The sequence below is a fragment of the Melozone crissalis genome, unplaced genomic scaffold, assembly GCF_028551555.1.
Source record: "Melozone crissalis strain CALT ecotype California unplaced genomic scaffold, PUWL_Pcris_2 ptg000636l_1, whole genome shotgun sequence".
NCBI classification, from domain to species: Eukaryota; Metazoa; Chordata; class Aves; order Passeriformes; family Passerellidae; genus Melozone; species Melozone crissalis.
Window position 1 is genome coordinate 13,218 of NW_026536311.1, and position 27,397 is coordinate 40,614.

A 27,397-nucleotide genomic window follows, 5' to 3' on the forward strand; every position below is an offset into this window, starting at 1 on the left:
GGATGAAGGAAGACAAACAAAGCCAAAGAATCCCCCAGAATCCCAAATCTCAGGTCCCTCCCAGCAGAATTCCAAGAGGGACGAGCTGGATGTAAAACCTTCCGAGGGAACGCTCCTAAAAAACCAAAACTGGGATTTCAGGGATTTCAGTGTGGGAAATGGGGAAAATCTCCCCCCGCCCCGAGGCACAATTCATGGCAATTGTTGTCACATCCTTCTGTGACACCAAGAAATCCCTGGGACAGCAGGAATGGCCTGGCCATGAACTGGGGATTAAATCTGGATTTTAAATCTGGATTTTGGGGCCCTTCCCACCCAAACCAGCCTGGAATCCTCTGATCCTCCCTCTACTGAAAGGAAATTTTATTTTATCAACAATTGCCCCTTCAACTTTTTAAAAGCTCATTTAGATTTTCCTTGATTTAATTATTTTTCCTAATTTTTTCATTGTTTTAATTTTTCCTGATTTTTTCCCCCTGATTTTATTTTTTCCCAATTTTCCTCATGATTTTAATTTTTTCCTCAATTTTATTTTCCCCTGATTTTATTTTTTTCCTAGATTTTTTCCCTGATTTTATTTTTTCCAGTTTTTCCCCTGATTTTAACTTTTTCCCAATGTTTTTTCCTCTGATTTTATTTTTTTCTGACTTTATTTTTTTCCGATATTCCCCCAAATTTTTTCTAATTTTTCCCTGATTTTATTTTTCCAATTTTTTCCCTGATTTCATTTTTATCTGATTTTCCCCCTGATTTTTTCCCCCTGATTTTTCCCCCTGATTAATTATGATAAAAAATGTATTCAATTCTCCATTAATAAAACAATCCAATTTTCCTGCATTTTCCCTCCTTTTGGAAGTTTTCCAGCCGAGAATTAACAAATAAAATTAACAAAATAAATTAACAAATAAAATGAACAAATAAAATACCCACACCCCAAAGGTTCATAGAAATCCCACTTTTAATCATGGACAAACTGACTTTCAAGTAAAATCAACAGTTTTAAATAAAATATAAATTACCAGAGGACCTGGAAAGACCCTGTGCACGTTCTCCTCTGCTTTTCCAGTTCTCTTCACATTCCTGGAGTTTCTGGGAGGCCTCTCCACCATTATGGAACAGAAATTTGGGATTAAAAGCAGCGACTGGTGCCACTGGGAGGGTGAAAAAGGAGGAAATCCTTCTCCCTTTTCCAAGGAAAAAAAGGAGGGAGCAGAAGTGATGGAAGCAGTTTTTTATGGAAGCACAGCATTGGATGTGAGGGATTTTCCTTCTCCATCCCAGGAGTGATTCCAGAAGGGAAAATCACAGAAAATGTCCTAAAAGGGGTTTTTTTGTTTATTTTTTCTCCTGCTTTTGGAATTTCTTGTTGTTTGAGACTCCAAAGTGAGAGCAGGGATGGAATCCAGCAAGGAAACCCAAGCTCATTCCAATCCCATTTTCTCATTTCCAATTGGGAAAATCCAATCCCAATTCTGGGATTTCAGCCTCTCCCAAACATGGGAACTCACTCCATCCCAGGAGTGATTCCAGAAGGGAAAATCACAGAAAATTTTCCTAAAAAGGTTTTTTTTCGTTTATTTTTTCTCCTGCTTTTGGAACTTGTTGTTTGAGACTCCAAAGTGAGAGCAGGGAAAGAATCCAGCAAGGAAACCCAAGCTCATTCCAATCCCATTTTCCCATTTCCAATTGGGAAAATCCAATCTCAGTTAAGGGATTTCAGCCTCTCCCAAACATGGGAACTCACTCCATCCCAGGAGTGATTCCAGAAGGGAAAATCACAGAAAATGTCCTAAAAGGGTGGTGGTTTTTTTTGTTTTGTTTTTTTTTGCTTTTGGAACTTTTTGTTGTTTGAGACTCCAAAGTGTGAGCAGGGATGGAATCCAGCAAGGAAAATCCAAGCTCATTCGAATCCCATTTTCCCATTTCCAACTGGGAAAATCCAATCCCAATTCTGGGATTTCAACCTCTCCCAAAGGTGAGAACTCAACTCATCCTCTCCTGCACACCCCCAAGTGCAACATTCCCAACAAATTCTTTTTTTTTTTTTTGGCATTTTTCTCTCATCACCCCCACTCCCCTGGAACTCCCAAGCCTGCCCGGAATTCCCAACTCCCGCTTCTCCAAAAGGGGCAAAAAAACGAGGAACCCTGAGGCAAAAATGGCTTTTTTCTGCGAGTGTGTGTGGGTGAACGCTGCACCTGGAGCCCTAGCCCGGGATTTTCTGCGGGGGGAGCCCCTCGGGCAGCCACAGGGGCGGGGAGGCGGCGCCGGGCGGGAGCAGCCGGCGGTGGATGCGGCGCAGGCGGAGCAGGTAGAGCAGGATGGAGAGCAGCACCACCAGGAAGCAGGCCAGGAACAGATAGTGGTTGTAGACGAAGGAGAAGCTCCTCCAGTGGGAGTGAATGCCACGGAAATTCTCCTGCTGGATGTCCCTGGAAGAGAGCACAGGGACAATGGGCATGGCTTAGAGGGAAAGTTCTCTTCCAACCTGGTGGGAATCAGAGCTCATTGGGTGGAATAAACTCTAAAAAACACAAGTTGAGGCTGTAAAAACCACAAGCTGAGGCTCTAAAAATCACAAATTCCCATCCATAAAATTCCTCTCCCAAAGGCTTTTCCCAGATTTTTGAGAGGATGTCCCTGGAAAAGAGCAGAAGAACAATGGCCATGTCTAAGAGGCCACGTTCTGCTTCCAACCTGGTGGGAATCAGAGCTCATTGGGTGGAACAAGCTCTAAAAAACACAAGCTGAGGCTCTAAAAACCACAAGCTCTAAAAACCACAAATTCCCATCCCTACAATTCCCCTCTCAAAGGCTTTTCCCAGATTTTTGAGAGGGTGTCCTTGGAAAAGCGCAGAGGGACAACAGGCACGTTTTAGAGACGAAGTTCCACTGCCAACTTGGTGGGAATCAGAGCTCATTGGGTGGAATAAGAAGAAAAGCACAAGTTGAGGCTCTAAAAGCCAGAAATTCCCATCCCAAAATCCTCTCCCAAAGGCTTTTCCCAGATTTTTGAGAGGATGTCCCTGGAAAAGAGCAGACACACTCTGGAGGAAAAATTCCACTTCCAACTGGGCTCAGGGCAGGAATCAGGGCCCATTTTGAGGAACAGGATCTAAAATGCTCAGGTTGAGGCTCTAAAAACCACAAGTTCCCATCCCCAATATTCTCTCCCAAAGGCTCTTCCCAGATTTTTGAGAGAATGTCCCTGGAAAAGAGCAGAGGGACAACAGCCATGTCTTAGAGGCAAAAGTCTACTGCCAGCTTGGTGAGAATCAGAGTTCATTTGGTGGAATAAGCTCTAAAAACCACAAGTTGAGGCTCAAAAAAGCAAAAGTTTAGGGCTCTAAACACCACAAGTTCCCATTCCCAAAATCCTCCCAAAGGCTTTTCCCAGATTTTTGAGAGGACATCCCTGGAAAAGAGCTGAAACACTCTGGAGGCAAAATTTCACTTCCAACTGGGCTCACAGCAGAAATCAGAGCCCATTTTGGGGAACAGGATATAAAAAGCACAAGTTGACACTCTAAAAAGCACAAGCTGAGGCTCTAAAAAGTACAAATTTCCATCCCTAAAATTCCCCTCCCAAAGGCTTTTCCCAAATTTTTGAGAGGATGTCCCTGGAAAAGAGCAGAATAACCATGGCCATGTCTAAGAGGCCACACTCTGCTTCCAACCTGGTGGGAATCAGAGCTCATTGGGTGGAATAAGCTCTAAAAAACACAAGTTGAGGCTCTACAAAGCACAAATTCCCAACCCCAAAATTCCCCTCCCAAAGGCTTTTCCCAGATTTTTGAGAGGATGTCCCTGGAAAAGAGCAAAGGGACAACGGCCATGTCTTAGAGGCGAAGTTCCATTTCTAACTTGGTGAGAATCAGAGCTCATTTGGTGGAATAAGCTCTAAAAAGCACTAGTTGAGGCTCAAAAAAGCAAAAGTTTAGGATCTAAAAACCACAAATTCCCATCCTCAAAATCCTCTCCCAAAGGCTTTTCCCAGATTTTTGAGAGGGTGTCCCTGGAAAAGAGCAGAGGGAAAACGGCCACGTCTTAGAGGCAAAGTTCCGCTTCTAACTTGGTGCTCATTGGGTGGAATAAGCTCTAAAAAAGCACAAGTTGAAGCTCTAAAACCACAAGTTCCCATTCCCAAAATCCTCTCCCAAAGGCTTTTCCCAGAATTTTGAGAGAATGTCCCTGGAAAAGAGCAGAGGGACAATGGCCATGTCTTAGAGGCAAAAGTCTACTGCCAGCTTGGTGGGAATCAAAGCTCATTTAGTGGAATAAGAAAAAAAGCACACGTTGAGGCTCAAAAAACCACAAATTCCCATCCTCAAAATCCTCTCCCAAAGGCTTTTCCCAGATTTTTGAGAGGATGTCCCTGGAAAAGAGCAGAGAGACAACAGCCACACTTTGGACACCAAATCCCACTTCCAACGTGGCTCAGGGCAGGAATCCGAACCCGTTTTGGGGAGGAGGCTCTAAAAACCCCAATTTGAGGGATCTCCACCTCTTCCCAGCCCACAATTCTCCTTCCCAGAGCTCTCCCGGGTCCCTGGGGTACCTGAGGGGCAGGAAGCGGGTGCGGTAGAGGATGGCCCCCAGCGTCCACTGCACCTCCTTGTCGTAGACCTGCAGCGCCGTCTTCAGGCTCCCGTAGCTCTCCGGGAAGGAAAAGCCCCGGTGGAAAACCTCGAACATCCAGGCAGACTTAAAGCACTGGAACCTGGGGAGAGCAGTGGGGTCAGCCAGGAAATGTGGGGTCAGGGACAGTGGGGTCAGCCAGGAAATGTGGGGTCAGCCTGGAAATGTGGGATCCGTCAAGGATAGTGGGATCAGGCAAGAAATGTGGGGTCAGCCAGGAGAAATGGGATTTGAGACAGTGGGATCAGCCAGGAAATGTGGGATCAGTCAAGGACAGTGGGATCAGCCCAGAAAGATGGGATCTGGGACAGTGGGGTCAGTCAGGAAATGTGGGGTCAGGGAAATGTGGGATGAGCCCGGAAAAGTGGGATCAGTCAAGGACAGTGGGATCTGTCAGGAAATGTCGGGTCAGCCTGGAAATGTGGGGTCAGTTAGGAAATGTGGGATCCGTCAAGGATAGTGGGATCAGGCAGGAAATGTGGGATCAGCCAGGAGAAATGGGATCTGGGACAGTGGGGTCAGCCAGGAAAAGTGGGATCAGCCAGGAGAAATGGGATCTGGGACAGTGGGGTCAGCCAGGAAGGGTGGGGTCAGTCAGGAAATGTGGGGTCAGGGAAATGTGGGATCAGCCAGGAAAAATGGGATAAGGGACAGTGAGATCAAGCAGGGAAAGTGGGATCAGCCAGGAAACGTGGAATCAACCAGGAAACATAGGATCAAGGACAACAGGATCAGGCAGGAAATGTAGGATCAGCCAGGAGAAATGGGATCAGGGACAGTGAGGTCAGTCAGGAAACATGGGATCAGTCAAGGACAGTGGGATCAGGCAGGGAGCAGTGGGATCAGTCAGGAAAAATGGGATCAGGCAGGAAAGATGGGATCTGGGAATGTGGGGTCAGCCAGGAAAAGTGGAATCAGCCAGGAGAAATGGGATCAGGGACAGTGAGATCAGGCAGAAAATGTGGGATCAGTCAAGGACAGTGGGATCAGGCAGGGAGCAGTGGGATCAGGAGCAGTGGGATCAGGCAGAAAAAATGGGATCAGTCAGGAAAAATGGGATCAGCCCAGAAAGATGGGATCAGGGACAGTGGGGTCAGTCAGGAAATGTGGGATCAGCCCAGGAAAATGGGATCAGGGACAGTGGGATCAGCCAGGAAATGTGGGATCAGTCAAGGACAGTGGGATTAGGCAGGAACAGTGGGATCAGGAACAGTAGGATCAGCCAGGAAAAAATGGGATCAGGGACAGTGGAGTCAGCCAGGAAAAATGGGATCAGCCAGGAAATGTGGAATCAGGCAGGAAACATGGGATCGGGGACAGTGGGATCAGTGAAGGAGAACGGGATAAGCTCAGCTCAGCATTACAGCAATTGCAGGGCAGAATGAAACATGGAATTCTCAGCTTTTCCATGTTTTTTTCCCACTTCCAGTGGTCCCATGAAACAGAAAGGCCCTGGCAGTTCTGGGTGGGATTAGTCAGGAACAGTGGGATCAGTTAAGGACATTGGGATAAGCTCAGCTCAGAATTCCAGCGACCCAGGGCACAATTAAATCTAGAATTCTCAGCTTTTCCAAGGGTTTTTTGTCACAATTTTCAGGTCTTTCCCAAGCTTTCTTCCCACTTCCAGTGATCCCACGAAACAGAAAGGCCCTGGCAGTTCTGGGTGGGATTAGTCAGAACAGTGGGATCAGTGAAAGAAAACAGGAAAAGCTCAGCTCAGCATCCCAGCGCCCGCGGGGCACAATTAAATCTGGAATTCTCAGCTTTTCCAAGGGATTTTTTTCGCAATTCTCAGGCCTTTCCCAAGTTTTTTTCCCACTCCCAGTGATCCACCAAAGGGACAGGCCTGGCAGGACAAAGTTCCTGGCCAAAGCCAAGCCCAAAGCCCAAAGCCCAGCCCAAAGCCCAGCCCAGCCCAAAGCCCAGCCCAAAGCCCAGCCCAAAGCCCAAAGCCCAAAGCCAAGCCCAAAGCCCAAAGCCCAGCCCAAAGCCCAAAGCCCAAAGCCCAGCGCAAAGCCCAGCCCAAATCCAAGCCCAAAGCCCAGCCCAAAGCCCAAAGCCCAAAGCCCAAAGCCCAAAGCCCAAAGCCCAAAGCCCAGCCCAAGCCCAAAGCCCAAAGCCCAGCGCAAAGCCCAGCCCAAATCCAAGCCCAAAGCCCAGCCCAAAGCCCAAAGCCCAAAGCCCAAAGCCCAAAGCCCAGCCTAACCCCACCCCGCTCACTTGAGCCGGTGCAGATCCGCGTGGGGCGCGTAGAGGCCGCGCTCGAAGCGTTCCCGCAGCACCGACCACCGGGTGGCACAATAATCCTGCAGGGAATCAAAAAATGGAAAAAGGGAATGATCCCAGCGCTCCTCCCGCCTGGAGAAGGAAAATCCCACCTGAAAAAATGATCTGAAACATCAAAAACCAGAAAGTAACAGCAGCTTGCACTGCCAGTGAGGAAAATCACAAATTTTGTGGGAATATTTTGATGCACACGTGGAATTAGGGGTGGAATTAAAGTTCAGCTCTCTGGGAATATTCAGTAAGGAAAATCCCAAACTTCAGGGGAATATTTTGATCCAGACTTGGAATTTGGGGTGGAATTAATGTTCAAATCTTGGAATTTGAGATGGAATTAAACTCTTGGAATTTGGGGTGGAATTAATGTTAAACTGATCCCTTTTTTTCATCTCAGCAGCTTTAGCAAATTTAGGAATTCTTATGGAATTTGTGATTTCATAAGGAATTTGAGATCTCTTAAGGAACAGCTCTGCTGCAGGACCTTGGGAACAAAATCCTTATGGACACATGGTCTAAATTAGGGATTTATCCCCATTTTTCACTTGTGCAGCTTCAGTGAATTTAGGAATTTGGGATCCCTTAAGGCAATCCCTTTTGTTTCAGGAATTTGGGAACAAAATCCTTATGGAGAGATGACTTAAATGAAGGAATTGATCCCTTTTCTTTCACCTGTGAAGTTTAAGTGAATTTATGAAGGTAGGATCTCTCAAGGCAGTGTTTTGCTGCAGGACTTTGGGAACAAAATCCTTGTGGAGAGATGTTTTAAATTAGGAATTGATCCCCATTTTTTCACCTGTGCAGTTTCAGTGAATTTAGGATCTGTTAAGGCAATGTTTTCCTGCAGGACTTTGGGAATAAAACCCTCATGCAGAGCTGTTCTAAGTTATGAACTGATCCCCTTTCTTTCACCTGCACAGTTTCAGTGAATTTATGAATTTGAGATCTGTTAAGGCAATGTTTTCCTGCAGGATTTAGGAAACAAAATCCTTGAGGGTGTTCTAAATTAAGAATTGATCCCTTTTTTCACCTGTGCAGCTTCAGTGAATTTAGGGTCTCTCAAGGCAATGTTTTCCTGCAGGACTGTGAGACTCAATCCCTCATGGGATCTATTCTGAGTCAGTCCTGATCCTGTTTTCCCACCTGTGCAGCCCTGGTGAATTTATCAATTTAGGGTCTCTTAAGGAAGAGTTTTCCCGCAGGACTTAGGGAATCAATCCCTCCTGGAAGTGTTCTGAGTTCAACCCGATCCCATTTCCCCACCTGTGCAGCTCTGGTGAATTTATGAACGTGAGATCTCTTAAGGAAGAGTTTTCCTGCAGAACTTAGGGACTCAATCCCTCATGGAAGCCATTCTGAGTTCGACCCGATCCCATTTCCCCACCTGCGCAGCTCTGGTGAATTTATGAATGTGGGATCTCTTGAGGCAATGCTTTCCTGTAGGCCTGTGGGAATCAATCCCTCATGGGAGCTGTTCTGAGTCAGACCCGACCCCGTTTCCCCACCTGTGCAGCTTCAGTGAATTTATGAATTTAGGATCTCTTAAAGCAAAGTTTGTCTGCAGGATTTAGGGAATCAAACCCTTATGGAGAGCTGTTCTAAATTAGGAATTGATCCCCTTTTACACTTGTGCAGCTTTGGTGAATTTATCAATTTAGGGTCTCTTAAGGCAATGCTTTCCTGCAGGCCTGTGGGACTCAATCCCTCATGGGAGCTGCTCTGAGTCAGACTCGACCCCGTTTCCCCACCTGCGCAGCTTCAGTGAATTTACGAATTTAGGATCTCTTAAGGCAATGTTTTTCTGCAGAACTTAGAGAATCAATCCCTCATGGAAGCCGTTCTGAGCCAGCCCTGCCCCCGTTTCCCCACCTGTGCAGCTTTGGTGAACCGGGCCGCGCTGTAGTCGCCGCCCATGCGCAGCACGTCCTCGGTGCAGTAGTAGAACTCGGAGAAGCCGTAGAACTCGCTGCTCTGCAGGTGCAGGGGGGGCTGTGAGACGCCGTTCAGGGAGCTCCCGGTGCCGTTGGTTCGGTTCAGCAGCGGCCGCAGCCGCTCCCGGCACAGCTGGAAGTCGCCGGTGCCGCGCAGCTGCAGCCGCAGCCCCCGGTGCCGCAGCTCGTCCTGCGCGTCCCGCGGCAGGCACGGGTCCGGGATGGGGGCCTGAGGGCTCTGCCTGGGGAGAGATCGGCAAAGCCTGGCTCAGCAAGGCCTGGATCAGCAAAGCCTGGCTCAGCAAGGCCTGGCTCAGCAAGGCCTGGCTCAGCAAGGCCTGGATCGGCAAAGCCTGGCTCAGCCCGGTGCCGCAGCTCGTCCTGCGCGTCCTGCAGCAGGCACGGGTCCGGGATGGGGGCCTGAGGGCTCTGCCTGGGGAGAGATCGGCAAAGCCTGGCTCAGCAAGGCCTGGATCAGCAAAGCCTGGCTCAGCAAGGCCTGGCTCAGCAAGGCCTGGATCGGCAAAGCCTGGCTCAGCCCGGTGCCGCAGCTCGTCCTGCGCATCCTGCAGCAGGCATGGGTCTGGGACGGGGGCCTGAGGGCTCTGCCTGGGGAGAGATCGGCAAAGCCTGGCTCAGCAAGGCCTAGCTCAACCCAGCCAGGCCTGCCTGGGACAGGGAGAGAGATCAGCTAGGTCCAGCTCAGCCCAACCTGCCTGGGGACAGAGATCAGCAAAGTCTGGCTCAGCAAGGCCTGGCTCAGCTCAGCACGGCCCAGTCGGCCTGGGAGAGAGATCAGCAAAGCCTGGCTCAGCCCAGCCTGCCTGGGACAGAGGCAGAGATCAGCCAGGCCCAGCTCAGCCAGGCCTGGCTCAGCAAGGCCCGGCTCAGTCCAGCCTGCCTGGGACAGACAGAGATCAGCCAGGCCCAGCTCAGCCTGCCCACCCTGGGATAGGCAGAGAGATCAGCTAGGCCCAGTTCAGCAAGGCCTAGCTCAGCCTGGTCTGCCTGGGGAGAGAGATCAGCAAAGCCTGGCTAAGCCAGGCCCTGCTCAGCCTGGGATAGTGAGAGAGATCAGCAAGGCCCGGACTGCCTGCCCAGCAGCCTGGGGAACAGAGAGAGCTCAGCCGACCTTGGACACTCCCAAGGTTCCAGGGGCAGCCACAGCTGCTTGGGGAATTCCATTCCAGCCCCTCACCACCCTCATATTGGGAATTCCTTCCATAAATCCAATGTAAATTCTCACTTTTTCAGCTGGCTCCAGCTTCTGAGGAAGAATCCCTCCTCTACTGCCCAGATTTTCCCATCCCACAACAGATATGCCACGATCTCTCCACAACATCCAGGATCATTCCCACCTTTCCAGGACCACCACCCCAGTCTGCTTCAACCTGGCCTTAAGCACTTCCAGGGATCCAGGGGCAGCCACAGCTTCTCTGGGAATTCCATCCCAGCCCCTCACCACCCTCATATTGGGAATTCCTTCCCAAAATCCAACCTTAACTTCAGTTTGACCTCATTACTCCAACTCCTGAGGGGAATCCCTCTCCACTTCCCAGATTTTCCCTTCCCACACCAGACATGCCGTGATCTCTCCACACAACATCCAGAATCATTCCCACCTTTCCAGGACCACCTTCCACCACCCCAGGCTGCTCCAAGCTGACCTTCCCAGGGATGGAGCGGCCACAGCTCCTCTGGGAATTCCATCCCAGTCTTTCACCACCCTCATATTGGGAATTCCTTCCTGAAATCCAACCTAAACTTCAGTTTGACCCCATTACTCCAATTCCTGAGGGGAATCCATCTCCATTTCCCAGATTTTCCCTTCCCACACAACACCCAGGATCACTCCCACCTTTCCAGGACCCCATGCAGCTCCAGGCTGGTCCTCCCAGGGATGGAGCAGCCACAGCTTCTCTGGGAATTCCATTCCATCCCCTTCACCACCCTCATATTGGGAATTCCTTCCCGAAATCCAACCTGAACTTCAGTTTGACCCAATGCTCCAACTCCTGAGGGGAATTCCTCTCCACTTCCCAGATTTTCCCTTCCCGCACTGGAAGTGCCGTGATCTCTCCACACAACATCCAGAATCATTCCCGTCTTTCCAGGACCACCTTCCCCTATCCCAGGCTGCTCCAAGCTGGCTTTGGACACTCCCAGGGATGGAGCGGCCACCAGCTGCTCTGGGAATTCCATCCCAGTCTTTCACCACCCTCATATTGGGAATTCCTTCCATAAATCCAATGTAAATTCTCACTTTTTCAACTGACTCCGACTCCTGAGGAGGAATCCCTCTGCAGTTCCCTTCCCACACCAGACATGTCATGATCTCTCCACATAACATCCAGGATCATTCCCATTTTTCCAGGACCATGACCTCAGGCTGCTCCAAGCTGACCTTGGACACTCCCAGGGATGGAGCTTCTCTGGGAATTCCATTCCATCCCCTTCACCACCCTCATATTGGGAATTCCTTCCCGAAATCCAACCTAAACTTCAGTTTGACCTCATTACTCCAACTCCTGAGCAGGAAACCTTCTCCAGTTTCCAGATAATCCCTTCCCACACTGGAAGTGCTGTGATCTCCACACAGCACCCAGGATCACTCCCACCTTTCCAGGACCCCAGGCAGCTCCAGGCTGTCCCTCCCCCATCCCATGGATCCCTGTACCTGTTCCTGAGCAGGCTGCTGGAGAACAGGCTCTCCTCGTAGCGCCGGCGCGCGGCGTTGCCGCCGAAGCCCAGGAAGGTGGCCACGTACACGCGGTACACGTGCTCCGTCTGGTGCGCGTCACAGCCCAGGTTCACCTCGGCCAGCAGGCTCTTGGCCACCTCCTCCTGCAGCAGCAAAATCGGGGATCACTGCCATGGTTCTGAACCCAAAATGAGTTTTTTGGGATGTCTTGGACACCTCTAATTTCACCCATTTCTTTCGTGCTTCCCTCTCCTGTCTGTGTGTCCTGTGTTCTGGATAAAGGATATTCCCGTGGGATCGTGGAGGTTGGAGAAGATCTTGAAGATCATCAATCCAACAGAAAAATCAGGAATCACTGAGATGATCCTGATCCAAAAATGAATTTTTTGGGATGTCTTGGACACCTCTAATTTCACCCCTCACCCAACTCTGTGCTTCCTGTGCTCTGGATAAAGGATGTTCCCACATGGAGGTGATCTGCTTGGAAAAGATCTTGAAGATCATCAATCCAACAGTGAAATCAGGAATCATTGGGACGGTCCTGATCTGAAAATGAATTTTTTTGATGTCTTCGACACCTCTAATTTCACCCCTCACCCAACTCTGCTTCCTGCACTCTGGATAAAGAATATTCCCATGGCATCGTGGAGGAAAAGATCTTGAAGATCATCAATCCAACAGCAAAATCAGGAATCATTGGGATGGTCCTGATCCAAAAATGAATTTTTTTTGATGTCCTGGACACCTCTAATTTCACCCACTTCTTTAATGCTTTTCTGTCTGTGCTTCCTGCACTCTGGATAAAGGATATTCCCACAGCATCATGGAGGTGTTCTGGTTGGAAAAGACCTTGTAGATCATAAAAATCATCAATCCAATGGCAAAATCAGGAATCACTGGGATGGCCCTGATCCAAAAATGAATTTTTTGAATGTCTTGGACACCTCTAATTTCACCCATCTCTTCCACATCGTGGATGTGCTCTGCTTGGAAAAGATCTTGAAGATCTTAAGAGGAGCTAAAATGAGCCCTGGAGGGGGGAGGCAAGGCAAGGCTTACATTTTGGGGCACCTCGTAGGCGATCTGCGTGGAGACCCCGCCCATGTCCAGGATCCCCACGGTTCTCTTGCGGAAAATGGGATCGTGGTGCTCGCTGCCAGGGACCTCCACCACGGCCTCATCCTCTGGGAAAAAATGGGAAAAATTCATGGAAAATAGGTTAAAATCCCTGTGCTCGCTGCCAGGGACCTCCACCACGGCCTCATCCTCTGGGAAAAAATGGGAAAAATTCATGGAAAATAGGTTAAAATCCCTGTGCTCGCTGCCCAGGACCTCCACTATGGCCTCATCCTCTGGGAAACACAGAAAAATCCATGGGAATAGGTTAAAATCAATGGGAAATGGAGAAAAATCCATGGGAATAGGTTAAAATCAATGGGAAATGGAGAAAAATCCATGGGAATAGGTTAAAATCAATGGGAAACACAGAAAAATCCATGGGAATAGGTTAAATTCAATGGGAAATAGAGAAAAATCCATGGAAAGAGGTTAAAATCATGGGAAACACAGGAAAATCCATTGGAATAGGTTAAAATCAATGGGAAACACAGAAAAATCCATGGGAATAGGTTAAAAGCCCTGTGCCCGCTGCCCAGGGACCTCCACCATGGCCTCATCCTCTGGAAAAAATGGGAAAAATTGATGGGAAATAGGTAAAAATCCCTGTGATCACTGTCTGGGACCTGCACCTCCACCACGGCCTTATCCTCTGGGAAAAAATGGGAAAAATCCATGGAAAATAGGTTAAAATCCCTGTGCTCGCTGCCCAGGACCTCCACTATGGCCTCATCCTCTGGGAAACACAGAAAAATCCATGGGAATAGGTTAAAATCAATGGGAAATGGAGAAAAATCCATGGGAATAGGTTAAAATCAATGGGAAATGGAGAAAAATCCATGGGAATAGGTTAAATTCAATGGGAAATAGAGAAAAATCCATGGAAAGAGGTTAAAATCAATGGGAAACACAGAAAAATCCATGGGAATAGGTTAAATTCAATGGGAAATAGAGAAAAATCCATGGAAAGAGGTTAAAATCATGGGAAACACAGGAAAATCCATGGGAATAGGTTAAAATCAATGGGAAACACAGAAAAATCCATGGGAATAGGTTAAAAGCCCTGTGCCCGCTGCCCAGGGACCTCCACCATGGCCTCATCCTCTGGGAAAAAATGGGAAAAATCCATGGAAAATAGGTTAAAATCAATGGGAAATAGAGAAAAATCCACGGGAATCGGTTAAAATCAATGGGAAACACAGAAAAATCCATGGGATTAGGTTAAAATCAATGGGAAACACAGAAAAATCCATGGGAATAGGTTAAAATCAATGGGAAATGGAGAAAAATCCATGGAAAATAGGTTAAAATCCCTGTGCTCGCTGCCCAGGGGCCTCCACCATGGCCTCATCCTCTGGGAAACACAGAAAAATCCATGGGAAAATGGGAAGAATCCATGGGAAATATTTGGGAAATAGGGAATCCATGGGAAATGGGCTAAAATCCCTGTGCCTGCTGCCTGGGACCTGCACCTCCACCACGGACTCATCCTCTGGGAAAATCAATGGGAAAATGGGAAAAATCCCTGTGATCACTGCCCTGGACCTGCACCTCCACCACGGCCTCATCTTCTGGAAAAACATGGGAAAAGTCAATGGGAAAGTCGGAAAAATCAATGGAAAAAAATATTTTCCATTGGGGAAAATCAATTTCCATTTTTCCATTGATTTCTATTTCCACAGGGCAAAAATTAGTGGGAAAAATCAATGGGAAATAGGGAAAAATCCCTGTGATCACTGACATGGATCTGAACCTCCACCATGGCCTCATCCTCTGGGAAAACATGGGAAAAGTCAATGGGATACAAGGAAAAATCAATGGGAAATGGGGAAAAATCCCTGTGATCACTGCCCTGGACCTGCACCTCCACCACGGCCTCATCCTCTGGGAAAACATGGGAAAAGTCAATGGGAAAGTGGGAAAAATCAATGGGAAACAGGGAAAAATCAGTGGGAAATAGGGAAAAATCCCTGTGCTCACTGCCCAAGACCTGCACCTCCACCACGGCCTCATCCTCTGGAAAAATCACTGGGAAAATGGGGAAAATCCATGGGAAATAGGGAAAAATCCCTGTGATCACTGCCATGGACCTTCACCTCCACCACGGCCTCATCCTCTGGGAAAATCAATGGGAAAGAGGGAAAAATCAGTGGGATACAGGGAAAAATCCCTGCGCTCTCTGCCCAGGACCTACACCTCCACTACTGCCTCATCCTTGGGGAAAAATGGGAAAAGTCAATGGGAAATAGGGAAAAATCCCTGTGCTCGCTGCCAGGGACCTCCACCACAGCCTCATCCTCTGGGACAAATGGGAAAAATTCATGGAAAATAGGTTAAAATCAATGGGAAATAGAGAAAAATCCATGGAAAATAGGTTAAAATCCCTGTGTGCTCGCTGCCCAGGACCTGCACCTCCACCACGGCCTCATCCTCTGGGAAAAATCAATGGGAAACAGGGAAAATCAATGGGAAAAATCACTGGGGAACTGGGAAAAATCCCTGCACTTCTGGCCTGGGACCTGCACCTCCACCATGGCCTCATCCTCTGGGAAAAAATGGGAAAAGTCAAGGGGATACAGGGAAAAATCAATGGGAAATGCAGAAAAATCAGTGGGAAATAGGGAAAAGATCAATGGGAAACTGGGGAAAAATCAGTGGGAAATAGGGAAAAGATCAATGGGAAACTGGGGAAAAATCAGTGGGAAATAGGGAAAACTCCTGGGGATCCAACCCAACCCAACCTCTGCAGCAGCTGCCAACATCTGGCTGGAACTGCATCTCAACATCTGGAAATTAAATTCCCATGGGTGGAATTGCATCCCAGCATCTGGAAGTGCAACTCCTATGGCTGGAACTGCATCTCAACATCTGGAAGTGCAACTCCCACAACTGGAACTGCTTCCCAACATCTGGAAGTGCAACTTCCATGGCTGGAATTGGATCCCAACATCTGGCTGGAACTGCATCCCAACATCTGGCAATGCAATTCCCATGGCTGGAGCTCTTTCCCAACATCTGGAAATGCAACTCCCATGGCAGGAATTGGATCCCAACATTTGGCTGGAACTACATCCCAACATCTGGAGTGCAACTCCCATGGCTGGAATTGCTTCCCAACACCTGGAAATTAAATTCCCATGGCTGGAATTGGATCCCAGCATCTGGCTGGAACTGCTTCCCAACATCTGGAAATTCAATTCCCATGGGTGGAATTGCATCCCAACATCTGGAAGTGCAACGCCTATGGCTGGAACTGCTTCCCAACATCTGGCTGGAACTGCATCCCAACATCTGGAAATTCAATTCCCATGGGTGGAATCGCTTCCCAACATCTGGCTGGAATTACAGTCCAACATCTGGAAGTGCAACTCCCCTGGTTGGAATTGCTTCCCAACACCTGGAAATTAAATTCCCATGGCTGGAACTGGATCCCAACATCTGGCTGGAACTGCTTCCCAACATCTGGCAATGCAATTCCCATGTCTGGAATTGCAGCCCAACATCTGGAAGTGCAATTCCCATCCCAACATCTGGAATTGCATCCCCTGGAGCCCCCAGCCCCCCTCGGATCCTCACCATCGTCCGTGTGCTCGAATCTCCCGAGGACAAAGTTGATCCCAATCCATGCATAGACTCCTGCAGGAGGAAATGAAACACATCTGGAATTCCAGGAATATCAGGAATTGCTGGATGGTGGACTTGAAAGCAGATTGAAACATTTCATTTGTTGCTCATCTTTATTTTGTAAAATTGTAGAAGTTAAACATTCCTGGGAAATCATCAATTCCCTCAGGGACTCCTGATGATTTTCCCCTCTCCCAGGTCAATGCCATGACAAAATTCCTGGCCGAATGAATTAAAGACACTTCGATGTGTGAAATCCAGGAAAGAATCGAAGGAAATGAAATTTTAAAGGGATTTTAAGGCTCTGGTGATCCCACCAAAATATCTCTGCTTTTAAATCATCTCAGGCTGCAAAGTTCCTTCCATCAGGAATGTTGGGATTTGTCCTTCCCCTCCCTCTACAGGAAATGGATTCAGTGCCAGTAAATTTTCAGGCATGATCAGCAAAGATTTGGCCAATCAGGATTTGAAAAAGCAACAAAAACACCCCAAGTATTCCCTTGGAAATCCCAAATATTTTCCAGCAATAAAAATATCCCAAAGCATCCCTTGGAAATATTTTCCAGATTCAGTTCCATTAGAAGAAATCCTAAATATTTTCCAGATTGAAATCCATTAATTTTTCAGGGATAATCAGCAAACATTTGGTCAATCAGGATTTGAAAAAGCAACAAAAATACCCCAAGTATTCCCTTAGAAATCCCAAATATTCTCCAGATTCAGTTCCATTGGAGGAAATCCTAAATATTTTCCAGATTGAATTCCAGTAATTTTCAGCAAAGATCTGGCCCATCAGGAGGCCAGAGGAACAAAGGAATATTCCAGAAGAACAAAGAAATATTCTTTTCCTGAGGAATGAAGGCTCTCAAGCAAAGCAGGATTTGAAAGAGCAACTAAAATTCTCCAAATCATCCCTTGGAAATCCCAAATATTCTCCAGATTCAATTCCATTTGAGGAAATCCTAAATATTTTCCAGATTGAAATCCAGTAAATTTTCAGGGATGATCAGCAAAGATTTGACCAATCAGGATTTGAAAAAGCAACAAAAACACCCCAAATACTCCCTTGGAAATCCCACGTTTTTTTCAGATTCAGTTCCATTAGAGGAAATCCTAAATATTTTCCAGATTGAATTTCAGTAAATTTTCAGGGACAGTCAGCAAAGATTTGGCCCATCAGGAGCTCCAGAGGAACAAAGGAATATTCCAGAGGAAGGAACAAAGGAATATTCCTCTCCTGAGGAACAAAGGCTCTCAAGCAAAGCAGGGTTTGAAAAACCAATAAAAATACCCCAAATAATCCCCTGGAAATTCCAAATATTTTCCAGATTCAATTCCAGTAAATTTTCAGGGATAATCAGCAAAGATTTGGCCTTTGGCCCATCAGGAGCTCCAGATCTCACACTCCAGATCTCCTGAGGAACAAAGGCTCTCAAGCAAAGCAGGATTTGAAAAAACAATTTAAAAATACCCCAAATCATCCCTTGGAAATCCCAAATATTTTCCAGATTCAATTCCAGTAAATTTTCAGGGATAATCAGCAAAGATTTGGCCCATCAGGAGGCCAGAGGAACAAAGGAATATTCCAGAAGAACAAAGGAATATTCCTCTCCTAAGGAATAAAGGCTCTCAAGAAAAACAGGATTTGAAAATCCAACTAAAAAATACCCCAAATTATCCCCTGGAAATCCCAAATATTTCCCAGTCACTCTCCCAAGGCTCACCTACCTTCCTGCTTGCCAGAAATCACCTCAGCGTGGGAGTCAGAGAAGAGGAAATCGAAGTGCACGGGGATGTCTGTGAGCAGATCCTCCAGGATGGCTTTCTGCTGGCTGCAAAATTCCACAAAAAATTTCATTAAAGCAACCCCAAAAAACCTGGAGCTGTTCCCTGCTGGAAATATCCTTTATCCAGACCCTCTGGAGTGCAGGAAGCACAGTTAGGAGAGGAGATAATGGAGAAATTCCATGTTTCTCCCAGTACCTGGCTTGATTTTCATCATCACCTTTTCCTGTTGCTGTCCCATGGAAAATCCTCTCCCTCCTGCCCCATTCCAGACTTAAACTCCTACAAATCAACCCCAAAGAAACCTGGAGTGTTCCACCTGGAAATGTCCCTTATCCAGACCAGAGTGCAGGAAGCAGAGGTAGGAGAGGAAATCATGGAGATTTTCAAATTCCATGTTTCTCCCAGTGCCTGGATTGATTTTCATCCCAACGTTTTCCTGTTGCTGTCCCATGGAAAATCCTCTCCCTCCTGCCCCATTTGTGACTCAAACTCCTGCAAACCAACCCCAAAGAAACCTGGAGCTCTTCCACCTGGAAATTTCCCTTATCCAGCCACTTTGAAGTGCAGGAAGCACAGTTTGGAGAGGAAATCATGGAGAAATTCCAAGTTTATGCCAGCACCTTGTTTGACTTAGATCACCACATTTTCTTGTTGCTGTCCTGTGGAAAATCCTCTCCCTCCTGCCCCATTCCACACTTAAATTCTCTGCAAACCAATCCCAAAACACCCTGGAGTTGTTCCACACTCACAACATGGAAATATCCCTTATCCAGCCACTCTGGAGTGCAGGAAGCAGAGTCAGGAGAGGAAATCATGGAGAAATTCCATGTTTCTCCAAGTACCTGGCTTGATTTTCATCACAATGAGTTTCCTGTTGCTGTTCCATGGAAAATCCTCTCCCTCCTGCCCCTTTTGTGACTCAAACTTCCTACAAACCAATCCCAAAGAAACCTGGAGCTGTTCCAGCTGGAAATTTCCCTCATCCAGACACTTTAGAGTGCAAGAAGCAGAGTTAGGAGAGGAAATCATGGAGATTTTCAAATTCCATGTTTCTCCCAGTACCTGGTTTGATTTTCATCACAATGATTTTCCTCCTTCTTTCCCATGGAAAATCCTCTCCCTCCTGCCCCATTCCACACTCAAACTCACTGCAAACCAATCCCAAAAAACCCTGGAGTTCTTCCACACTCACAACAGGGAAATATCCTTTATGCAGCCCATTTGGAGTGCAGGAAGCAGAGTTAGGAGAGGAGCACAGTCAGGAGAGGAAATCATGGAGAAATTCCATGTTTCTCCCAGTACCTGGCTTGATTTCATCACAATGAGTTTCCTGTTGCTGTCCCATGGAAAATCCTCTCCCTCCTGCCCCATTTGTGACTTACACTCCTGCAAACCAATCCCAAAACACCCTGGAGTTGTTCCACACTCACAACAGGGAAATATCCTTTATCCAGCCACTCTGGAGTGCAGGAAGCAGAGCTGGGATGCAGCTGGAATTCCCAAAAAGCAAAGCAGGGAATCACTCACCTCTCGGGGCAGGATCCTCATGCCTGCAGTGCACAGGATGTACAGAGGAGTCTCCTTGTGCTTGGAGCGGGGCACGTGCTCGGCAGCGAAGCTCAGCAGGGGTGAGATGTAATCACTGACCTTGTCGGGAGAGCTGGCAAACTCCGAAATTCCTGCGAAACACAAAGGTGGGAGAGGAACAGCTGCAACTGCAGCACTGCCTGGGAAACCCTGAGCACAGGTGCTGCGTTTGAGGGGTGCCATGATGAAGGGGGGAATGATGAATCTGAGGCCATGCTCTCAGAAGGCTGATTCATTATTATGACATATTACACTATATTACATTATATTATATTACATTTATATTGTATCATATCATATGACATGATATTATATGACATGATATATTATATTATGCTATATTATATAATATTATATTATATTACATTACATTATATTATATTACATTACATTACATTATATTATATTATATTATATTACATTGCATTATACTACCCTATACTATATCACGTTATATATCACATTATATATAATATCATATTATAACATATATCATATTGTACATCATATCATATTATGCTGTACTAAATTATACTGAAGAACAGTATATTTATCTATTATATGTATATATATAGTATATATAGCATACTAATCATAATATTCAATATTATGATATATATATAGTATATATAGCATACAATTATAGAATATATTATATATACTACCCTATATTATATCCCGTTATATATCACATTATATATAATATCATATTATATCATAATATATCATATCATATTATGCTGTACTAAATTATACTAAAGAACAGTATATTCATCTATTACATGATATATAAAGTATATATAGCATACTAATAATAATATTCATATATTATATGATATATATAGTATATTTAGCAGATATATATAGTATATTTAGCATACAATTATAGAATATATTATGCATCTATAATATATATATAATATACTATTCATACTATATACTATCTATAGAAAGGATACTTACAGAATGTTAAAAAGATAATAATAAAAACTGTTATGTTATGTTATGTTATGTTATGTTATGTTATGTTATGTTATATTATAGAATGCTACACTAAACTATACTAAAGAATAGTATACTATTCATATATTATATTATATATAGTATAAATAGTATATAGTATACTATTATATATTATATATATTATAGCATATTATATATATTATACTATTATATATATATTACATTTATGTTGTATCATATCATATGACATCATATTATATTACATATTATATTATATTATATTATATTATATTATATTACATTACATTACATTATACTACCCTATATTATATACATTATTCTACCCTATATCACACTATATATCACATTATATATAATATCATATTATATCATATAATATCATATTGCATATCATATCATATTATGCTGTATTAAATTATACCAAAGAACAGTATATTCATATATTATATGATATATATAGTATATATAGCATACTAATAATAATATTCATATATTATATGATATATATAGTATATTTAGCATACAATTATAGAATATATTATGCATATATAATATATATATAATATACTATTCATACTATATACTATCTATAGAAAGGATACTTACAGAATGTTAAAAGATAATAATAAAAACTGTTATGTTATGTTATGTTATGTTATGTTATGTTATGGAATGCTACACTAAACTATACTAAAGAACAGTATACTGTTCATATATTATATTATATATAGTATAAATAGTATATAGTATACTATTATATATTATACTATAGTATCCAATATATATTATACTATTATATATATACTATAGTATACAGTATATATATACTATATACTATATATATACCATACTATTATATATGTTATATAGATAATATATATATTTTATATATTATATATTATATAATAGATATATTATACTTTATATAATATATATTTGATATATATTATATATATATTTTTTTCATATATATATATATATATATATATATATATAGTATACTATTCATACTATATATCAATACCACCTTTTCCTGTCCCTGTCCCATGGACAAACCTCTCCCTCCTGCCCCATTTCAGATTTGAGCTCTACAAATATCCCTACGAACCAATCCCAAAGATACCTTCAACTCTTCCACCCTCACAACATGGAAATATCCTTTATCCAGCCACTTTGCAGCGCAGGAATCAAAGTTAGGAGAAAAAATCATGGAGAAATTCCACGTTTTTGCCAGCACCTGGTTTGATTTTCATCACCACGGGTTTCCTGGAGCTGTCCCTCATCTGCTGGATGTCCAGCAGGTCCTTGGGGTTGCCGTTGTGCCGGGGCCAGCAGTACACAAACACCCTGGAGCCGCTGCTGCCGCAGTCCACCACGATGCCGTAGCTCAGGTTGGGGTTCCCGGTGTCCGTGGCCTCCGTGTCCCTCACCCTGGCCAGGTACCTGGGCAAAATGGGGATTGCTGCAGGGAATTTGGCTCCCTGTGTGTCAGAACCCAGGAAATCCCTCTGGATGCCCTGGGTGATTCCAGACCCTGGCACGGGACTCAGAGACCTTGGCACGGAGTCACAAACACCTGTGCCTTTGATTTCAGCCCGTGGAAACAATTGCCAACTTTGTGTGAGGAGTTACAAGCCACAAGGGTTTGAGTAGAATGACAGTGAATTTGTCACAGGGTGAAAAGGTAGAATTTTGGGGTTTTTAGAATGGGGGTTCAAGAGGCAAGATGGGGGAAACTGGACATGTCCTGTCCTCCTTCTTCTTGTCCTCCATCCTCTGCTGGGATGGTGGCACTTTTGGATTGGTTTAGAGCAGAGACAGACTGTCTAACACGGGTGATAGGTATTGGAAGATTATTGTAAATAAAGCACAGGTAGTTCTTAGTATAAAAAGGCAACACCACCCCAAGGGCAGGCACTGTGCCACAACCCGACCTGCTGGACAGATCTCAGCAGGTCAGAGAAAGAATGGAATAGAGAAGAGAAAATAACCTTGAGAATGAGAGCCAGCTCCTGTGGAAGCTCCTGTCCCAGGTTCTGCTGGACTTGCTGTGGATCAGGAGCAGAGCAGCGTTTCCCCTTTCCTCAAAGCTCCATTTCATACTTTTCCATGGAATTCTTTCCTTTTTTCCAGGGAATTCTCTCCCTCTTTTCCCATGGAATTCCCTCTCTTTTACCTCTGCAATCTCCCATCCCAGGCTCGGCCATACTTGCTGCGGATCGGGAGCCAGGACACCTGTGACTGTTCCTCCTTTCCTCCAAGCTCCACTCCCTGATTTCCATGGAATTCTTTCCTCCATTCCCCCAGGCTCCACTTCCTGTTTTTCACTGAAATCTTTCCCTCTTTTCCAGGGAATTCTTTCCCTCTTTTCCAAGGAATTCCCTCCCTCATCTGTGGAATCTCCCATCCCACACTCAGCTCTACTTGCTGGAATCAGGAGCAGAGAGCAGAGCAGAATTTCCCTTTTCCCCAGAGCTCCATTTCCTGATTCCCATGGGATTCTGTGCCCCCTCACCTGTGGAATCTCCCATTCCAGGCTCAGTAATTCCCACAGCTCAGGAGCAGAGCAGCATTTCCCCTCTCTCCCAGGCTCCATTCCCTGATTCCCACGGAATTCCCTCCCCTCTTACCTGTGGAATCTCCTGTACATCCTGTGGATCAGGAGCAGAGCAGCCTTTCCCCATTCCCCCAAAGCTCCATTTCCATTTTCATGGATTCCCTCCCCTCTCACCTCTGGAATCTCCCATTCCAGGCTCAGTATTCCAGCGGATCAGCAGCAGAGACACCTCTAAGTGTTCCCCTTTTCCTCCAGGCTCCATTCCCGGTTTTCCATGGAATTCCCTCCCCTCTCACCTGTGGAATCTCCTGTACTTCCAGTGGATCAGGAGCAGAGCAGCATTTCCCCATTCCCTCCATTCCCAAGGATTCCCTGCTCTCTCACCTCTGGAATTTCCTGTCACAGTGCCTGCCCTGCATCACCAGCAGGGAGCAGAGCAGCATTTCCCCATTCCCATTCCCTGTTTTCCATGGATTCCCTGCTCTCTCACCTGTGGAATTTCCCATCCCAGTGCTTGCCCCGCACCACCAGCAGGGAGCAGGGCAGCGTTTCCCTATTCCCATGGAATTCTCTCCCTCGCACCTGTGGAATTTCCTGTCCCAGTGCTTGCCCCGCACCAGCAGCAGGGAGCAGAGCAGCATTTCCCCATTCCCATTCCCTGTTTTCCATGGATTCCCTGCTCTCTCACCTGTGAAATTTCCCATTCCGGTTCCTGCCCCGCACCACCAGCAGGGAGCAGAGCAGCGTTTCCCCCTTCCCCCAGGTTCCATTTCCTCATTTCCATGGATTCCCTGCCCTCTCACCTGTGGAATTTCCCATCCCGGTTCCTGCCCCGCACCACCAGCAGGGAGCAGAGCAGCATTTCCCCATTCCCATTCCCCGTTTTCCATGGAATTTCCTCTCCTCACCTGTGGAATTTCCCATCCCGGTTCCTGCCCCGCACCACCAGCAGGGAGCAGAGCAGCGTTTCCCCCTTCCCCCAGGTTCCATTTCCTCATTTCCATGGATTCCCTGCCCTCTCACCTGTGGAATTTCCCATCCCGGTTCCTGCCCCGCACCACCAGCAGGGAGCAGAGCAGCAGCGCCGCCGCGGCCGCGGCCGCCCCCAGGAGCAGCAGCTGCCGCAGGGACGCGTTCAGGACGCGGGGACAGCCCAAGGGAGAGAGGCTGAAGTGCCACGAGGCCGGGAGCAGGCACGAGATGCTGATCCTGGAACGCCGAGGGAGAAACGAGCGGATTGAGGGATGGATTTGGTGCTAAAAGCAGGGAAAATTCCTGCCTGGAGGGTGGGGAGGGGCTGGGATGGGATTCTGAGGTGTGGGAGTGCCTGGGAGTGAGGCTGAGGAGGATGGGAGGATCCCATGGGATTTGCTGGGTTTGGGGCTGGAGCTCCCTTTTGTCTCCTGGCTTTCTTTCGAAATTTCAGGAAAATCAGAGGCAGGAAGGAGGGAAAAGCCTGGCTTGGGATTCAGAGAATCGAAATCTGGGGATGATCCTGGAGAAATCTGGGAGGACCTCAGGGCAGTTCCCCAGGGCCTGAAGGGGCTCCAGGAGAGCTGGAAAGGGACAAAGGATGGAGGGATGGGACACAGGGAATGGCTCCCAGTGCCACAGGGCAGGAATGGATGGGATACTGGGGAGGAATTCCTGCCTGGGAGGGTGAGGAGGGGCTGGGATGGAATTCCCAGGGAGCTGTGGCAGCCCCTGGATCCCTGGCAGTGCCCAAGGCCAGGCTGGAGCAATCTGGGGCAGTGGGAGCTGTCCCTGCCATGGCAGGGATGGGATGATCCTTATGGCCCTTTCCAACCCAACCCAACCGACTCCAGGATTTTGCTGTGGATTGAGAGGACTCAGGACACCATTCCCATGCTGGAATTCCTGATTAGGTTCCCTGTCCTTCCCTCCAAACCCTTCCCAGGTTATCCCACAGTTCCTCTGGGATCCTTACCTGCCCATTTTGGGATGGGGCAGCAGCAGGAGCTGTGGAGCCTCAGCCGGTGACCTCGGAGGGACCAGGAACAGCCGAGCTCCCCTGGGCCATCCCTGCTCTGCTCCTGAGGGGAAAGCACGGCAGCTGATTCCCTGGGACATCCCTGAGGGAGCTGCTTCCCTTCCCTTCCCTTCCCTTCCCTTCCCTTCCCTTCCCAGAACATTCCCTTCCCTTCCCTTCCCTTCCCTTCCCTTCCCTTCCCTTCCCAGAACATTCCCTTCCCTTCCCTTCCCTTCCCTTCCCTTCACTTCCCTTCCCTTCCCTTCCCTTCCCTTCCCTTCCCAGAACCTTCCCTTCCCTTCCCCGGGTAAGGAATTCAGGAATCCAAAGGAAAACAGGGATCCAGAGGGGATGGAAGCACTGAATGCCCTCGGGCTGGGCTGGGATTCCCAGAGGAGCCTGGGCTGCCCCTGGATCCTGGGAGGTGCCAGGCTTGGGGCTCGATGGGATTTCAGGTCCTGTTTCAGATCCTGTTTCAGGTCATTCCCAGCCAAAGCATCCCGGGATTCCGGGACCCCAAGCACCAGCAGAACTCCCAAAGAGCCAAGGAAATGCGGGAATTCAGCCCGGGGACGCAGCCGGGGCTGTCCGTCCTTTCCCGCCCCAGGGGACAGCCCGAGCCAGGGAGCGGAGCCGGGGGGGACAGAGAACGGCGGGGCGGGGGAACAAAGGGGTGAGGGAAAGGGATGGGGAAAAACGGGATGGGAGAACACCGGGACGGGGGGATAACGGGATGGGGGAACACCGGGACGGGGGGATAACGGGATGGGGGAACAACGGTGCGAGGGAATGGGATGAAGGGAACGGGAAGAGGGAAAGGGATGGGAAAACGGGATGAGGGAATGGGATGGAGGCAAGGACAAGGGATGGGGAAGGGACACGGAGCGGAATGAGCTGCTCCAGGTCCCCAAGGCCGCCACCATCCCGCACGGCTCGGCTCGGCTCCCCCCGAACCCCACGGCGATCCCGGTCCCGGCCCCTGACCCATTGCCGGTCCCGATCCCATTCCAGATCCCGGTCCCGTCCCCATTCCCGTTCCCGTCCCCATTCCCGTTCCCGTCCCCATTCCCCGTCCCCATCCCCGTCCCCATCCCCATTCCCATTCCCGTCCCCGTCCCCATCCCCATCCCCGTCCCCATCCCCATCCCCATCCCCATCCCCGTCCCCATCCCCGTCCCCATCCCCATTCCCATTCCCATTCCCGTCCCCGTCCCCATCCCCGTTCCCATCCCCATCCCCATTCCCATTCCCATTCCCATCCCCATTCCCATTCCCATCCCCATCCCCATCCCCTTCCCCATCCCCATTCCCGGTGTTTCCCCCCTCCCCCCTTCTCTCTCTCCCCCAACTTCACCTCCTGGGCCGCCCCATGGCAACCGGCCCCACGCCACTTCCGGGTGCGCCGCCGGACGTGACGCAGAGCGCGCTGACGTCACGGTAGGGCCGAGAGGGGATTCCCCGGGGGCGTGGCTTGGGGGCGTGGTCACGGCTGAGGGGGCGTGGCCAGGAGGAGCTGGGTGCCCTGCCGGTAAAACCGGGCGGAAATCGCTATAGAAACAGTTAACGGCACAAATAGGAATCTGTGGGTAAAAATATGCCAAAATTGAGAAATATATAAAATTTCTAGCTATCAATGTGTCAATATTTTGAAATATATAAAATCTATAGCTAAGAATGTGTCAATATTTTGAAATATATAAAATCTATAGCTAAGAATGTGTCAATATTTTGAAATATATTACATTCATAGCTATAATTTTGAAATATATAAAATTTATAGCCATAAATGTGTTACTATTTTGAAATATATAAAATTTATAGCTATGTATTACTATTTTGAAATATGTAAAATTTATAGCTATAAATGCGTCAATATTTTGAAATATATTAAATTCATAGCTATAACTGTGTCAATATTTTTAAATATATAAAATTTATAGCTAAAAATGTGTCAATATTTTGAAATATATTAAATTTATAGATATAACTGCCAATATTTTGAAATATATAAAATCTATAGCTAAAAATGTGTCAATATTTTGATATATAAAAATATATAGCTATGAATGTGTCAATACTTTGAAATACAATAAATTTTTAGCTATAAATGTGTTACTATTTTGAAATATATAAAATTTATAGCTATGTATTGCTATTTTGAAATATATAAAATTTATAGTTATAAATGCGTCAATATTTTG

At 46.8% G+C, this 27,397-nt stretch overlaps 1 protein-coding gene across 1 annotated transcript; it reads right to left on the reverse strand.

The window, feature by feature from the left end:
• Positions 1-2,012: 2,012 nt before the first annotated feature.
• Positions 2,013-26,614, reverse strand: ENTPD4 (ectonucleoside triphosphate diphosphohydrolase 4). Its single transcript, XM_054295320.1, has 13 exons — positions 26,551-26,614; positions 25,155-25,260; positions 24,230-24,415; positions 21,887-22,092; positions 19,606-19,757; positions 18,019-18,118; positions 16,243-16,302; positions 12,610-12,734; positions 11,527-11,693; positions 8,788-9,091; positions 6,859-6,944; positions 4,559-4,720; positions 2,013-2,432 (listed from the first exon to the last, which is right to left on the reverse strand). The coding sequence occupies exons 2-13, from the start codon at positions 25,160-25,162 to the stop codon at positions 2,207-2,209; spliced, it is 1,782 nt and encodes a 593-aa protein (XP_054151295.1). The 5' UTR covers positions 25,163-25,260; positions 26,551-26,614; the 3' UTR covers positions 2,013-2,206.
• Between the last annotated feature and the right edge of the window lie 783 nt (positions 26,615-27,397).